We start from the raw sequence: 16,453 nt of genomic DNA, 5'->3' as shown, positions 1-16,453 counted from the left end.
TATAATATGTAATTTAATTAGTTATAAACTTATGATAATGATATTATTAGTTAGATGTATTATATAATGTATATTAGTGTATGTAATATAATTGATATTATCAATTATACGAATAATTAGACATGTCTACTAATAGAATTTATTAATTAGTTATACTAAATTTACTAATACATTTATACTAAATTTCTAATTACACTTAATAGAATAACACTTTTTTCTCAAAAAAAAGCACAAACACAATAATGAATTAGTAATTGTATTTGTACCAAATTGAAAACTTGACTATTTTAGTTGTATTTATTTCATCATGTTGGATTGTATTCAAATAACTTTTGTTTGATTGTTTTTATGAGTTTTAATTGTGAAATTACAATGAATAATAACTTGATGATGTGTTGATATTTTAGTACTTGATTATTTATTAAAATTTAACTATAATAAAATTTTATTAACCCTGCGAGAAAAATTTTATTAACCCCGACACTCACGGGGGAAGCGGGGCTGGGCGGGGGTCGGGCAGAATTATTAGGCAACGGGGCGGGGGAGGGGTCCCCCACCCCGTTGCCATCCCTAGGTAGAAGAGGAAGAGAGAAGGGAATAGAAGAGACAAAATGACCCGTTGTGGTGATGGATGGGGGTGGTAAGAAGTTTTAAACTAACCTCAATAAAATTTTAAATTTTAAAATTATCTCCAAAATACATCTATTATAATATCTTTTCATATATAATTCTACAGTGTAGTTTGGAAAAAAACTGAAAAAATACCTAATCCATATGGATCTTATATGTTTAGTGGTAATTTATGATTAATATGTACCTACTTAGATTTGTGAAGTTTATATCTACCCACACAAACATAAATTTGAGTAGTTTATGCATAATATGGGGCCTACGTTACCTAAAATATGTTTAATTTTTAATTAATCTGACAAATTGTAAAAAATTAGTATTCGAAGTTGCTGTGTAGTTCATTAAACTTATGGTGCCAAAACAAATGAGTTTCGAGTGTATCTACTGTGCTGCTGTAAAACCATGTACTGTATTTTGGGGACTTTTGAAGCCTTTCCACTAATAGGCGATTACAGAGACCCCATTATTCAATTGTTAAGCATATCAAGAATATTAAGCAAACTAAAAATCATTTGGACGATGAGGATGACATGAACGGTAACATGTATCCCTTTGACGTATAAATAGTAGCTTGATCATATGTAAAATAGTCATTAACGCATAAGCATGGAAAGAGGTTTGGTTGATAAGGATTATGTTGCACTTAAATTTCTTAGAATTTTTTTTTCAAAATAAAATTTTCAAATAACTAATAATTTATGAGACTACTAAATATTAGTATCTGCGATTTGCTATTTGTTAAATTAAGGTTTTTTTAACAAATAGCAATGATCATTAACTTAAAAACCTTCACTAGTGGTAGCCGATACAAATATATCCTTTTAGGCTAAAAAGTACCGAAAACATGACCCTTAAGCTTGAATTTTCATCTTTAATTTCAGATAATCTTTGTAATCAAGCAGTACATGATGTTTTTGATAGCTAGATCTAAAATGAAATTACTGTAAATTGAATATGCATGTTCAGATCTTGACAAATCGAAAAGTAGATGAAACAAAAAAAATTCAGATTTTGCTAAATGGAAAATTAGATCAAACAAAATAAAGACTAAAGAAAATTCCCACAAGCAAACCTTCTTTTTTTTAGTATGAATGAAAGGATTTAGGCACGAGACCTCTCACTTAGACTTCCATTCTTCTCTTAGCAAACCTTAAGGATCCGTTTGGTTCACGGACTAGATGAGATGTGATGACTCATTCTCGGATTATTAATCCTGAGTTGAGTCATTCCCGGATAAATAATTCAAGTTATCTAGTGTTTGGTTGGTTCTTGGTTGGATAGGATATGTTGGAAAATAATCCTATCTTGTGTTTGGTTGGAGATTGGAAGAGGAAGGGTTACTATTTTAATGACCAAAGTATCCCTTAATTTGTAGATCCTTTTTAATAAAATAATTTAATATTTTTTAATAAAATAATCCAATTGATAAGATTATATATTTATATAAATTTCGTTTAGAAAATAAGGCTAGTAAGAGTAATTTAGTCCAAGGGCAATATAGTCCTTCCATTATGATGTTAGAATGGCAAATTAGTCAAAATTTTAAATCAATTAATAGGGGTAAGTCAAAATTTTTAAAATAATGAATAGGGACAAATTAGTCAAAAATTTTAATAGAATTAGTAAGGGCTAATTGGTCTGTTTATTATGATATTATTATGTGAGACTATGGTTATATAATAGCTAATTTGAATTTGAATCATTCATAAGGATAAATTAGTCCAAATATTGTTATATTGGTAGTATGGGCAAATTAGTCCATTCATATTATATTATCATGTAAGAATAGGATTATATAATTATAAGAGTATAAATTTGTATTTTTGTAAGGATAAATTAGTTTAAAATTTTATCATCCTATCTGTTAGTCATCACTAATCTTATCTCTCCCTGAGATTCTTTTATTCCATAAATAGGGGATTAATTCGGTTAGGTAGGATGTGCCATCCCATGTATAAAATGCAACTAAATATGGGATGACACAAGATGATTAATTCAATTCTGTGTCATTACATGAATCAAACGGACCCTAAATATCACTTTCCCTTTAATCAAACAAAGCCTAAAATAAAAAAAGGAATTTTTTTTTTTTGGTTGATAAAACACGAAAGAAAAATTTCCAGTAGTAAATCTTGGAAGCAACCTACATGAAAAACTCTCTCCATTATTACCATATGAGATCCTTCAAATAATCAAATCTCCCTTTTCCCCTTCCCCACTTTTTTAAATATGTGTGCCTCTAACATAGTACGCATTGATGTAATGATAAAGATCCAATCTCCCTTCAAAGTATCCAATGCTGTACTATTAAAATCAAAAAGGCCTTATTCTCTTTGATCATTGCAAAATGTTTCTGAGTTTCGTACCTTTTCCCCTTTTTTTCAATCAAGGAATGCTATGATTTTTTATTGCTAATTCTCAGATTCAACTTCTAATCAAGATCCAATCTTTCTTCAAAATTTCGCCCTCCAATACCAACCCTCATCTCTGTCTGGACATATAACCATAATGCATGTGAACTTTTGCCTGTTTTTGAGCCCAAAAGCTATGGCCTCCATTGACAAATGCTTGCATTCTTTGAAACCCATTAGGCCTTTTCTTTCCAATTCTTCAAAGATCTGACCTTTCTTCAATTTCCATTCCCAAATCCCAAATTTCACCCCTCATAGACATGATTCAGTTCTAGGGTTTCAATTTCATCTCCATTGCCTCCACTTCAACAAAACCCCAATTGCCAATGCACTTCAGTTGAAATTTTGTTAATTTCCTGTTATGTTTTTGTAGTACTTAGATTCTTTTGATTCAGACATTATTAAAAGAAAGGGAAAGAAGAACAATGCTGAAGCACATTTTCAGCAGACTCCCTAGAAAATCCCTTTCCAAAGCTGAGTCACTTGATTCATCTGACCCTTTTTGCCAAAATAGCGGCTGCAGTTCAGGAAGGGGGGCGGGTGGAGGAGCTCTCAAGAAGGCCTCTTCAGCTGTTTTTCCAGCAAGTGTGGTTGCAGGGTTTGAGCCATTGGTGCCTTTCAAAGATGTTCCCAGCTCTGAAAAGATGAATCTTTTCATTAGTAAGTTAAGTCTCTGCTGTGTAGTATTTGATTTTACTAATCCAAGTAAGAACACCTCAGAGAAGGAGTTAAAAAGAGCTACATTGATTGAACTAGTTGATTTTGTGTCATCCAATACAGTGAAGTACTCGGAACCCGCAATTTTAGTTGTTTGTAAGATGTGTGCAGTTAATCTATTTCGTGTTTTCCCGCCTGACCATAGGTCAAAAAATAATAGTTCACATGCTAGTGAAAATGATGATGATGAACCTACATTCGATCCTGCGTGGTCGCATTTGCAGTTAGTGTACGATTTATTGCTTAAGTTCGTTACTTCATCTGCATTAGAAGCTAAGGTGGCTAAGAAGTATTTGAATCATTCATTTATTGTACGATTACTTGAGTTGTTTGATGCTGAAGATCCAAGGGAAAGAGACTGTCTAAAAGCTGTTTTGCACAGGATATATGGGAAGTTTATGGTTCACCGGCCCTTTATAAGGAGAAGCATAAGTAATGTGTTTTATAGGTTTGTGCTTGAGACCGAGAAGCATAATGGAATTGCTGAATTGTTGGAGATTTTTGGGAGTGTGATAACAGGGTTTGCATTGCCATTGAAGGAGGAGCATAAAATCTTTCTGTGGAGGGTTTTGCTGCCGCTGCACAAGTCAAAATCTTTGGGAGTTTACTACCAGCAGTTGTCGTACTGTGTAACGCAGTTTATTGAGAAGGATCCGAAGTTAGCTAGCACTGTAGTTCAGGGACTGTTAAAGTACTGGCCAATAACAAATAGCCAGAAAGAGGTGATGTTTCTCAGTGAGCTGGAAGAGATTTTAGAAGCAATCCATGTTGCTGAATTCCAAAAGGTCATGGTCCCGTTATTTTGGCGGATCGGATGCTGCATTAGCAGTTACCACTTTCAGGTAATTGTTTTATTTGTTATCCAGTAACATCTCCTAGCTTCTTGCTTCAAGGTATCTAATTGTGCTTTCCTATTTTGGCATGCTGTTAATTGTTGTCTGTTCTCTTGTTAAAAATGTGACGGACGTGTAAGATGGCTAATATAATTAATTGCTCCATAATCTAGAATGGAGAGAAAGAGACAAAGCAGATCAAAGAAATCTGAAGGAGGCCTCTAACGTTATGTTTGTTTATTTATTTGCTTTCTTTCCTGATATTTTCCTTTTACTTGAAAGAATGCTATATATGCAGTAAGTTTGATTTTAGGATCATTATGCTATCCCTTGATAGATGTAAAATTTAAGGGTACATAATAAGAGATACAGATGTGCAGTAGATAACGTCAATGATGTGGCAGCTTTCACTCTCTCATTCTGGTTTACCTTTCTCTTTTCTTCACTTCTTTCTCCTTCTTTTTATTTGCCTTTTGAACAATCACCACCAGTACACCTCCACAGGCCATCATACTAGTATTTGATAAGCTTGTGTGTGTCTGTGTGTGCATGTGAGAGAGAGGGAAAGAGAGAGAGAGATGTGGAGAGGCAGGGGAATGGCTGAAGAACTGAGATGAGGTGGGGAAATCCATAAACAGGATTTGAGGAGGGGGTATGGGGATGGGGATAGAATGATGGAAATGGATAGTTTACAGCCAAAGGAAGTGGGATCATCTGAGGCAAAAGGAGGAGTACAAGTTAGTTAGTGGGTGTTTATGCAAAACTTTTTTTCCTGTTCTTTTCTTTTCTTTGTCAGTCTCTCTCTCTCTCTCCCCTTTTTTGGATTTGGAATTGCCTTCACATTTACCTTTCTCGTAATTGAATAGGTCAACTTCTGATAAGAACATTATCATATGTTGCAATTGCTATTTCTCACTTTTAACTTGTGTGCAATTCAATAGATTTTGGTCTTGAGAACTTGTGCGTCTGAACTTACGCTTATGTTTTCTGTAACAATTCTCAGTTTTAGTTGTGTTTTTGAATCTATTGCAGGTAGCTGAAAGGGCTCTTTTCCTTTGGAATAATGATCAAATTGCCACTCTGATTGCACATAACCGGCATGTGATACTGCCAATCATATTCCCAGCTCTTGAAAACAATGCTCAGAGCCATTGGAACCATGCCGTGCTGAATTTGACTTTAAATGTAAGAAGCATGTTTAAAGAGATGGATGATGCATTATTCCTTGCTTGCCATTTGCGTTACAAAGAGGAAAAAGAACAACTAAACTTGGCAGCTCAAAAGCGGAAGGAAGCATGGGAACACTTGGAAAATGCTGCCAGTCTGAAGCCAATAGCAGAAAACATTGCAGTTCTGGTAACACCTTTAGCAACTTCAATTCGTTGTTAACAGGTGTTTTATGTAGACTGGCCATAAAAATCTTGCTGTTTGCCTAGTTTGTTGGGGGGTAGTAGCTAGTAAAGATTGATGCTTATACCTACCGTCTGGAGGTTTTGGGTTCTTTTGTATAATCTGGTAATAGCTTCTTGTTGTAACTTGTATCTGTTACGTCATTGTTACCTCTACTCTCTACTCCAGGGGGGAGAAGAAGGAGGGTGTTGTAGTGAATGATAGCAACTAACATCTTTTGTTAATGTCATGTCACATTTTGATTTTGTTTTTTCGATTTGTGTCTGTCTGGGACATGCACATTCACGTTTTGATGCTTTATGATACTGTCAGCACTTTCATGTTCAAGTTTTGCAACTGAACTAAGGTCTATCTTTGTCCTTGATGATCCATCTTACTCAAATGGAAATGTCTGTGAGAAACCCAATGAAACAGACCACATCCCACAAGACGCAATCCTATTTCGCTACCGGGAAGAAAGACTATGTATATTCTGTATATATACACACACACCTGGGTACTCGTGAGGATTTGTGTCTGGGTCTAAGAAACTGTGGCTCTGGCTTTGAAGGTTTGAATCTATTGACATGTCTACATTTTGCAATTGAGCTACTGAAGAAAGATTCTAATTAATGGTTTTGGAAACCTGCATAAGGTTTGAAATCTTAATTGCTAATAAGTAGTATTACATGTTTTAATCCTTTGTCTAACTAGTTGAGATTACATAATTAGTCCGTTCATTCACGAAAATGTTCTTCCTCTTCCTGAATTCAACTCGAGAGTTTCTTGTTTTTACTCCTCTTTGTGACAAAATGCTATGGAAAGCTTTCTTTTTAAGGTGAAAATAACCTTGACAGATGCAGGTCAATATATATATTACCATCTCAGGGATTTGTTTTTCATCCAAAATTATGAAAACTAGTAAAAATTACTAGTCCTATAAAATTAATACATGTGTTCTGAGAATCTAATTACTTACATAACTTTTCCCCCCAAAAAAAAAAGTTTTCTTTTCTCAAACGATAGAAAATTTATTCAGTCAGAAAGAAATAGTTAAAATAAGCTGGCCAGGTGCCCAAAATTTATTCAGGTACTACTTTGAAAAGCTATTGTAGCTAGTTGATGGCTAATTGAATTGCCAAATTTTCTCTACAAAATAAGAGGAGCATTTACAGGACAGAGAACTTATATTAATGACGTCTTAAATCCCTGTCTTGATTTGAGTTTATCAACAATCGAACTAAAGACCAGTCCTGATTGTATCTGCTTCTTGGAGTTTAGGGTTGCTCTTTGGCCTGCCAGAGTTGGTCTAACCTGCTATCATTTTGCCTTGAGAATTATTGCTGCTATCCCTGAACTTACCTTGTGCAGAAGAGGTTCAGCTACAGGCCTATAGCGAATGTTTCGATTCTAAGGATACCTAAAGCAGGAGTCTTCCATTTTGCTTCTATCCGGTTTGTCTGTTTTATAAATGCCTTTATTTTTTATGTTTTTCTTTTTTATCTAACGTCAACAATCCACCCTACTCTACTTCTATGCTATCGGAGAGGGGGAGCCCAACTGGACTTGTATGGGAATAGGTGAATCTCTAAACCAGACAAGTACACGACTCGATTTTTTAAGAAATGGAGGCACTGTACTTCTCCTTAATGCATTAGGCGTGCTTTAAACCCCTAATCTAGTGTAAGGGAAGGATCTAAGATACTCTCCAGACCATTAGACAAAAGCCCAATGGTTAAATGTTCTACCCGTGTTATGGTTCAAGCATGCTAAATCAAATTCAGTCCACTGCCAAAAACCACTCTGAACTTCTTTTCTAAGGCCCTCGTGCCATTTGCCACAACTTTTCAGCCTCTGGACACACAAATGGAGCATCGTTCAATAGATTCAATACCCATTTCCACAGGCATTACACATAAGATTCCCCTGTCCTGTCCTATCCTACTGAATGCCACTTCATTCGCTAAAAGGGTCTATTTTTGGACATTTTCAGTTTTATCTTTCTCCAAACAGACCTCCATGTCTTGCGACTAGAAATTTCTTCTGCAGAGTTCTACACCCCACCTTATTTTATCTGATCTTTCTCAAATGAAACCACCTTTTCTACCCAAAGTTAGCTTCGGTAACCAAGAAAATGAAAGTTATTGACCTTATTTTGAACTTAGGTAAATATGCTTGGGGAATTTGAATGGCTGTTGAATAATGCCGCTCAAAAACCAGAACTTTTCAAAATGGAATTATGAGATTGACCATAAGATGGGAAAAAAAAATGATTAAATGTATCATTTAGCTTACTCTGACAATTCGTTTTCATAGCCCAAGAACGCAGATATCATGTAACTCAAAATCTACTTCGACAGATATGCTAACTGAAACACTCCAATTGACAACTATTGAAGAATTTATTTCAATTTAAGAATAGAAAACCCCATGTTTTATAGCTCTCATACACATAGGAAAGTCACATAGATACATATTGCAAGCCAGCGAGTAGTTAGCTGCTGCTGTTAGGTTACTTCTTGCAGGTTATTGAAAGATGCCTAGCAACCTTAAATAGTTTATAAATTACAGTCTCAAAACCACTCTTACCTTTTATAGTTGGATGCTATAAACAGTCTGGTAGTAGGAGAACTAGTCACAATGATACAACAATGGTAATTGATTGCAACAGGATAAAATAAAGAATGTGCTGCTGTGAAGGGTAATACTGCTTGATCGACGAGTTGAGGCGAAAGCATCTTAAATTAGCAGAATGCCAGGATCAGTTAGGATGAATGCTGATCATATACCGAGATGTTGATCGAACAGTGGTTGAACTGGTTTCAAAGATGATAGAGTTGCCACGGACTTGAACTGTCATGAAAGGAGCAGTCTCGTCAGAATAAGGCAAAGCCCAAACCACAACCAATGTGTCTATCTTTAACAATGTAAAAATTTGTTATAAAAGTTGCAATATGGGAGAATATATTGCTTTACTTAGTTTTTTGTCCGTTCTCTCTCTCACGCACACACAGAGAATAGAAAGGGGAGAAATAAAAGGAAAAAAAAAACTAGGAAAAGGAAAAAGGAATGGAAGAAGTAAATTAAAAAAAAAAAAAAAAAAAAGTTGGCTTGTAAACCATTACCTTTGTCTGCCTGTACTTTTCACGTATGGCATTAAGGGGGCAACCACTTTTATTTAGTTGTAAATCTTGCAATGCAAGAACTGTTGTTTTCAGCTCCTGCACCTTATAACTAGTATAATATTCCAGAGTTGGATTCTGCAAAGAGTTTTAGGAGTTATTTTTTTTATTTTTTCCATTCAGTTCAGCTAACAAAAGGAAATAAAATGGTTCAAGATAAGAATGCGGACCCATGGGTGGTCTGACTGATCAAGTGTCCATCTGGCCAAAAATACAGCAGATGCAGCAGTAAGTGATGGAAGAAGCTTCACGAAACTGTACTCAAGAAGAGTTAGTTCTGCTAAATAATTTGCTAAAAACTCCAGTTCGACAGAAGGAACCTACAATGAGCAAGTCAGAAGTTAGAGGCTTATCTTGCAAATAAAAACATGCCAAAAGCAGATTTCCTGTCCTTCTTTACCTCATAAGAAGCTTGTGCTGCTTGGATGAACCTCCTAAAAATTTCAAAAAAGTAAAGACCAAAAAGCATTAGGCTAAACGATAGTTTTATATGACTTACAAAGTAGATATGCCACTGTACCTAAGGAACTTCTTCGTGGTAGGAAGCGACAACTGAAACCCCAAAAAGTTCAAAACTCTGCTTTCCATCTTTACCACCTGCCAAAGACACCGCCTATGAGCCTCCATAGATCAAGTTATACAATAATCAACAATTTATTTGAGAAGATTTTGCGCTTGAACAGCTGCAGTGTTCACTTCCCATTGACTAATGATATCAGAAACTGAATTCAGAATTTAGAGGAACAAGCAGGAGAACAGGATGAAGCTTTTTAAAAGGTCTTGCTTCATGACATGATCAGAGGCGCTATCCACAGTTCAGCTCATCAAGGTGGTACAGAATTTCAAATAGTTAATCAGACGATACTTACAAAGACACCACACTGGAAAAGCAAAAAAATATCATGACGAACAAGGCAGTCAAGAAGGTTAGCTCCTTACTATTAACATCGAGGATAATATTCAGCATCATTCTTGTATAGGCTGCTTAGGATTAACCGTATGAAAATAGAATTGTAGTCAAAATAGTGAAGTCTGACTATGACTTCATTGGCTGACCAAGTAATGACTGCCAAAAGATTCATAGCACTTTGTAACTTAAGGGAACTGGTAAAATGAAAGTGTATCTGATTAAAGTAGCTAGGATATAGGACATTCTTGTCATGCAAAAAAGCTCATGTGCTTTGTGAATTGAGATCAGCAGTTAAGAAACTTGAAGAATCACACAAAACAAACTCAAAATATTTTCATCTATCACGTTTTCCCACAATTAGTGCCTTGGGTACTTGATCATGGCATCTCCCTTTCTAAGTTTCCACTTGATTAAATGTACATCAGGACTCATAGGAAAGTAAAAGCATACCTCATCTTTTCCATAGGTGTTGTCTGTGATGAAACAAAACTCTTCCACACGAGGAGCACAAATTTCTTCATACTTCCTACATATCATGCACCCCAAGATCTCAGTGCTATGTAAAGATAGAATTAGGAAATTGCTAGTAACTTAGCGCATTCTCTTGCTGTCCATTTGAAGAATAATATATAGAAAGTAAAACCAAAGTGGAAAATCATAATGTAGTTCTTTGTTAATTAGAGAAAAATACTGTTCCTGATTCATGGCTAGTAATCGATATTATGGCTACATTACAAAGTATTTCTAGCAAACAGAACTGTGGGACATCAAAGTTTTAAAGTAGAACAAAATGTGCATTTGCCAGAATGAAAAAGAAAGAGACGTTAGAATTTACGAAGCAATTAGCATGCAGGTAACTCCAAGCAGTTGCAGCTTTTGTTTCTCAACGTAATTTCCACTGAGAAAACGATCAATGAGATTTACAGTCAGGTAAAGGGTGTCCGGAACAAGCCTGTACTCTTCAGAAACCTACAACAGAGAAGAAATCGTTTGGCCAATTTATTTACATGATGCTTCTGAAAGTACGAGCTTAATATCCAAGAATACTACATAAACCCTGTTCATTAAAAGTAAACTGATAAAGGTTTTAGGAAAGAGAAAGCAAGAGGATCATAATGAAAAGCATGTGCATGTACTCATTGGAAAAAATCAATACAAACATACATTTTTAATCAGCAAAGAACACAATGCTGTGGATATTTGCCTAGTACAATAAGAAAATTCTTGAATTCCAATGGAGAAAAGGCAGCAGGATAGCCCACGGTGAATTATGCATTTTACTTGGAATTCCAACCTAGATATAAATTTAGAATGGTGGTAAGCACACTTGAGCAAAAAATTGTTAATTCTATCAGCATTAGATGATCCAGCATCAATTCCAAAAGCTTGTAGGGATGACATGCAATTAGACTTAGATGTAGACTGCCAGATGCTTACTGAAAATGAGAGAAAACTATCACATTACTATGAGAACAAAGTTAATAAAAGATCAAGAAAAAACAAATAGTTGTCACTAACAAAGCTTAGATGATTTAAGAAAGCTTAGATAAGGGATGCTATCTTGAGAGAATTCAATAGTTTAGAGTTAACTAACCTCCACAAGCCAATCAATCAGAATACCACGCATACCCTGCGTAATATCTCTCTGCAACTTTTCCATGTAATCAACTGAAGGCCTCCGGCCAAGCTGTGGATATAAAAGTAACTATTAGAGTACACTGCTCCAAGAGCTGTCAATTTGTGATAAGAAGAGAGAGAGATATAGGACAAGATAGGGGAGATCTTGCATACTAGCTCTAGCCAAAGAATGACAGGATCTTATGACTGCTTCAGATGGTGAATAGTACCTCTAAACAATGAACTTTCCTAAAAGATGTTGGAGTCCTATTTCCCATTTTACATAGGAAAGCAAACCAGTTTTAGAACTTTCCTTAACAACTACTCCCAATAGTTGCCTAATGTAATAAATAACTAAAATGAATCAATGGCACAATTGCCTAATATAATAAATTATCCAGGAATCACCGTGGACGGGACCAGAACTACTTCTAGCTTGCAAGTGATCGCTTAGCTTCTTTCAAAGACACAATGCTTGTCCAACCAGCTTATGGCTCCGTGTTCAGAGAGGAGAAATTATTAGTGAGAGAGAGGGAGAGAGACCCATTTTTTTATTAATAAATCCTTGCGTGATTTAACTGGAGAATTAGGTTCTGAAGGAATTGAATAGGATGATAATGGAATCAGATATCATTTTGGCTTCGGCTAATAACTGCAAAAGGAATTAAAGGATCATGGCTAGCAAACCATAACACAGACCTCCATAGCAGTCATAATTCTGTAAATGTCAAGTGCGTAGAGGCTGCACATCAGGGGATCTTTATGTTTTGCATCAATATCAGTAATTCCTTGATCATCTGAACCTTCATGTTTCAGGCAAGGCTCAATTTTTTCTGCATGAAACAGCTAAAAAGGGTTAGTACAATTCAAGCATATCCTTCCTTTGCAACAATTCAATGAACTTCTCTTATTCTCTTCAGAATGCACTTTGGAATTCGACATGTCAAGCCAATTCATCAGTTCATCTTACATATTTTATCATTATACATAATAACACAGAGTGGGAAAGTTCCCTCTTTTAGTCTTTTGCATAGATATGGTATCATACTGATATATATCATCTAACCTCTCTTTGGCTGATTCTGGGGCTCATCATCCTTGCTGTGGTTCTGCTTTATAGGTGCAAGATTTGCTACAAGACAGCCTCTTATGCCGATGGCTTCATTTGATTTAATACCCATGCACACTCTGATATTTTCTGACAGGTTAATTTTTTCCTCTGCCTTTATTTTCATTTCGCAAGTTATGTTCTCAATCTTCTCCTCTTTATTCTCAGGTTTTTCTCCACGAGCAGCAGGTACCACCTTTGCATTTCTCTTGATAGAGTGCTTTTTCTCCTGCTTAGCAGGTTGTTCAACAATACAGTCGTTCAAAGTTTGAAAGCACTGACAATCTAAGCATAGATGGCTCAGAAAAGCATTATTTAGCTATCTTTTGATATGCATATTAGCTTAGGAAAATGAACTTTAGATAGATTAACAGAAACATATATTACATAAAACATATATTGCATATTACCTGTAGCTTGGGTGAACTGATGCACCTTCTGTAAGAATTTTTGCAGATTATATTAGTTACATCATTAAGTACAGCCCTTTTCTTATGTTGATGACAAGAAGCAGCAGCAGTAGTAACAGGTTTGTTTTCATCAGGTGCAGTTCTTTTGAAGTTTGGACGAAGGACTCGTTTATCATTAGGTTTGGAAGAAGGGTAAAGTGGCGGCAGTCCTCCAGATTGGCCTAAGGCCTTAGCCCGTGCACGAGTAATGCGCATTGCTGGCTCTTCAAAATTTGAACGCTTATTTTCCTGACTCATCTTTGCACGCCTTATAAAGTGGTGCAAAGCATCAATGATGAATACCTTCTCTCAGACCTGCATTTTACACCCAAAGAAATGTTACGGATTCTTAAATATGTCATGCATTGTGTACAGAGCATAAAAATGATGGTACATCATAGCAGAAATAGTTTCTTGAAAATAAGATTCTGACTTTGAACAGAACTGCAATCCTTTTAAAATAAATTATTTCCCCAGCTCTTTTACCACTATCCAAAAAACAAACTATAACTGTAGGAGTTCATATTTTAGTCAAAAAACTGACCTGCATTGTCTCCAGATACAAATTTAAAAGATCCAAATATCTGAGCTTCAGTTCTCATACTCTTGTCCCAGAAATTAGCAATCCTGCAGCAAACTTTTCGTCAAGCAGCTTTATAATCCTGGAAAATTAACTCTACAGCATTTCCTTTTGAAGCTGCAGCCCTTTTATTTATTATTTTTTCTTTAGGTTTCTTCTGTTTTTTCATAGCCACTGAATCCAAAATTTAGAAGTTTACCAGGAAAGCAAATAAAAGATGCAGAGCAGGAAATAATTTACTGAAACCAAACAAAAAAATTAATCCCCTTCTTTTCCAATTCGGACGAACGTTCAAATACTAAGCAACAATCAAACGTACCCTGATCCGGCAGCTGTAAGAACTCCCGGATGAAATCACTTTCTCCAGACTAGATTTTAAATTTAGAATTTAAACTCCTTTAAAAATAGCATTCAGCATCCATAAAACAAATGACCAAGACAAAATGTGCCACAATCTTCTAAGAACAAACACATTTCAAGAAGCCGACCTTTTATAGCATCAAAATTTTGAAATAAAAAAGGCAAAAAGGATCCATAAAACGATTCCAGAATTACAGATCTACGCATTATAACACAATGCCAGTCCAAATTCAAAACTAAGCTCCGAAAATTCAACTAAAAATCACATTAAACTCAGAAAAAAATTCCAAACACTATCACAATAGTAAAAATGAGAAACTCGGAAGCACAAACAACAGATAATCAATCTCCGTCTACACATTAATAAAAGCGATCAGATCAAAACAAAAAAAAAAGAAAAGAAATTTCCAGAAATCCAGGGAAAAACAGAGAGATGAGCTGAGCTTAATTACTTCGCATTTGAATTCGAACAGCTCAGAGATGATTCGCCGGCCGAGAGTTGTCTCTATCTCGAAACCACAGCAGCTAGGGTTTGGAAGTCGCCGATGAATCACTCAACTCAGCAGACTCAGTAATGGCAGTAGAGTGAGTGAGTGAGTGTGTGAAAAAATATGTCTCTCTTTAAGGTGACGTATATATATAGAGATAGACTATATATTTTATTTAGAGATAAAGTGAGGAGAGCGGGATGATGGAATGGTTCAAACTTGTTATCAAAAGCCACTCCTGATTTTGCTACTTCCAGATGTTGGTGAAATTACCATTTTGTCCTCCTCACATTCGAACATGTGACTTCTTTTTTTGGGAAAGGAATTTGAGACTTTTTTTTTTTTTTTTTGGTTTTCACTTGTTAGCCTAGTGTTTTTATTTGAGTTTGGGATGGAAATTGATTGTGTTCCATTTATGATTTTGCTTCTAGAATATGATGGTTATATATGGCAATGTGTTTTAATTCTTGATGATTAACTGAAAATGAAAAACAAAGACAATAATAAGTTGAAAGTCAAAATGATTAAACGCATAATATACTTGTATTTATTGTACCTCTGGAACACGATATAAAATAGAAGAGTGACAAGAAAGGATGAAAATTTCTTTAGTTTGTCATGGGGTTATGATATGTTGCAGTAATTTTAGTACTATATATACATATATTGTTGGTGAATATAATATATCATACAAAATATGGAGTTTGGGTTGTCTCTCTCTTTTTTTTTGTTGGTTTTTTGAATTTGCAAGCAAAAAGAATGGAGAATCTTTGATTTCATCCAAGTTTTAAGCTGAGATTGGATAAGAATTGATCTATAGTCTAGGTGCATGTAGGGTAGATTAAATGTATATGAGTGGCTTTGCCTATGTTTGTGGGATTGATGATATGGTTGTGGAATTAACATTTGCAGATTACCGTAGGAATTGTCTCAATCATCTATGGTTGAGCAAGTTCTATTAAAAAACAGAAATTGCAAAAAGATCATTGAAAATAATAGATCACAGGTAAATGGCTGCATTCATGGAACCATTATAGGTTAGATGAAGATCATATGTGTCTAATTCCTCTCCTAAGAACCTTTTTCCTTTTCTTCTACTTTAGGATTTTTTTCATTTTGCATTAGTGGATTATATACTTGGTAAAGAAATGAACAACAAGATATTAGCTGCAATCCTTTTTTTTCTAATTTTAATACGAAATACTATGAAATTTCATATACAAACAATTGATTGCTCATTATTGTTGAAACGTTTATATACGAATTGTATATGTCATCCAAGTATCTAGTTATTCTACAAACAAAAAGACTAAACGCGGTCAAAATTATATTGCTACATATTCAAAAATTTTCTCATATTTTTATATACACGTGCCAATCTACATTTAGTTGTTTATGCATTTTATGTTTATGGTCTATACTGGTTTTTTTATACATGTTACTGCATTTATGGTGGGACGAAACTAGTCTGTGTCAAGACTATGCGATTCCTTGTTTAAAATTTTAAGTGAAAATGTGACAATTAGCTTACCTTTCTTTCTTTTTTTTTTCGATATGATAGCTTCCTACACTAAGGGGAGGGAGAGGATCTGAAGAGATCCTAGGGTAATTGGGAGGGAACTGAATCACCACCGGACCAGACGGGTGCACTACTCACCCGTTTGGATTTTTTAAGCAAGGCCACAATTAAATGTGGCAAATTGATGGGAGACAAAGTTTGAACCCTTGTCTTCCACCCCACCAAGTCTTAATGCATTGGTGGTGGCCACCAGCCCAAAG

The 16,453-nt window shown here is 35.2% G+C and overlaps 2 protein-coding genes across 2 annotated transcripts; one reads left to right on the top strand and one right to left on the bottom strand.

Annotated features, from left to right (window-relative positions):
- The first annotated feature begins 2,846 nt into the window (after positions 1 to 2,846).
- On the top strand, positions 2,847 to 6,252 carry LOC140013017 (serine/threonine protein phosphatase 2A 57 kDa regulatory subunit B' kappa isoform-like). Its single transcript, XM_072061927.1, has 2 exons — positions 2,847 to 4,600; positions 5,624 to 6,252. The coding sequence occupies exons 1-2, from the start codon at positions 3,467 to 3,469 to the stop codon at positions 5,978 to 5,980; spliced, it is 1,491 nt and encodes a 496-aa protein (XP_071918028.1). The 5' UTR covers positions 2,847 to 3,466; the 3' UTR covers positions 5,981 to 6,252.
- Positions 6,253 to 8,363: 2,111 nt separating this feature from the next.
- LOC113704310 (cyclin-A2-2-like) lies at positions 8,364 to 14,791 on the bottom strand. Its single transcript, XM_072060629.1, has 13 exons — positions 14,639 to 14,791; positions 13,791 to 13,873; positions 13,208 to 13,561; positions 12,756 to 13,026; positions 12,389 to 12,522; positions 11,667 to 11,759; positions 10,908 to 11,041; positions 10,523 to 10,598; positions 9,683 to 9,759; positions 9,563 to 9,596; positions 9,333 to 9,482; positions 9,106 to 9,240; positions 8,364 to 8,833 (listed from the first exon to the last, which is right to left on the bottom strand). The coding sequence occupies exons 3-13, from the start codon at positions 13,502 to 13,504 to the stop codon at positions 8,762 to 8,764; spliced, it is 1,473 nt and encodes a 490-aa protein (XP_071916730.1). The 5' UTR covers positions 13,505 to 13,561; positions 13,791 to 13,873; positions 14,639 to 14,791; the 3' UTR covers positions 8,364 to 8,761.
- Between the last annotated feature and the right edge of the window lie 1,662 nt (positions 14,792 to 16,453).

This window comes from Coffea arabica, chromosome 8e (genome assembly GCF_036785885.1).
Source record: "Coffea arabica cultivar ET-39 chromosome 8e, Coffea Arabica ET-39 HiFi, whole genome shotgun sequence".
NCBI classification, from domain to species: Eukaryota; Viridiplantae; Streptophyta; class Magnoliopsida; order Gentianales; family Rubiaceae; genus Coffea; species Coffea arabica.
Note: the sequence above shows the minus strand (reverse complement) of the source record. Positions and strands in the feature narration are given on the sequence as shown.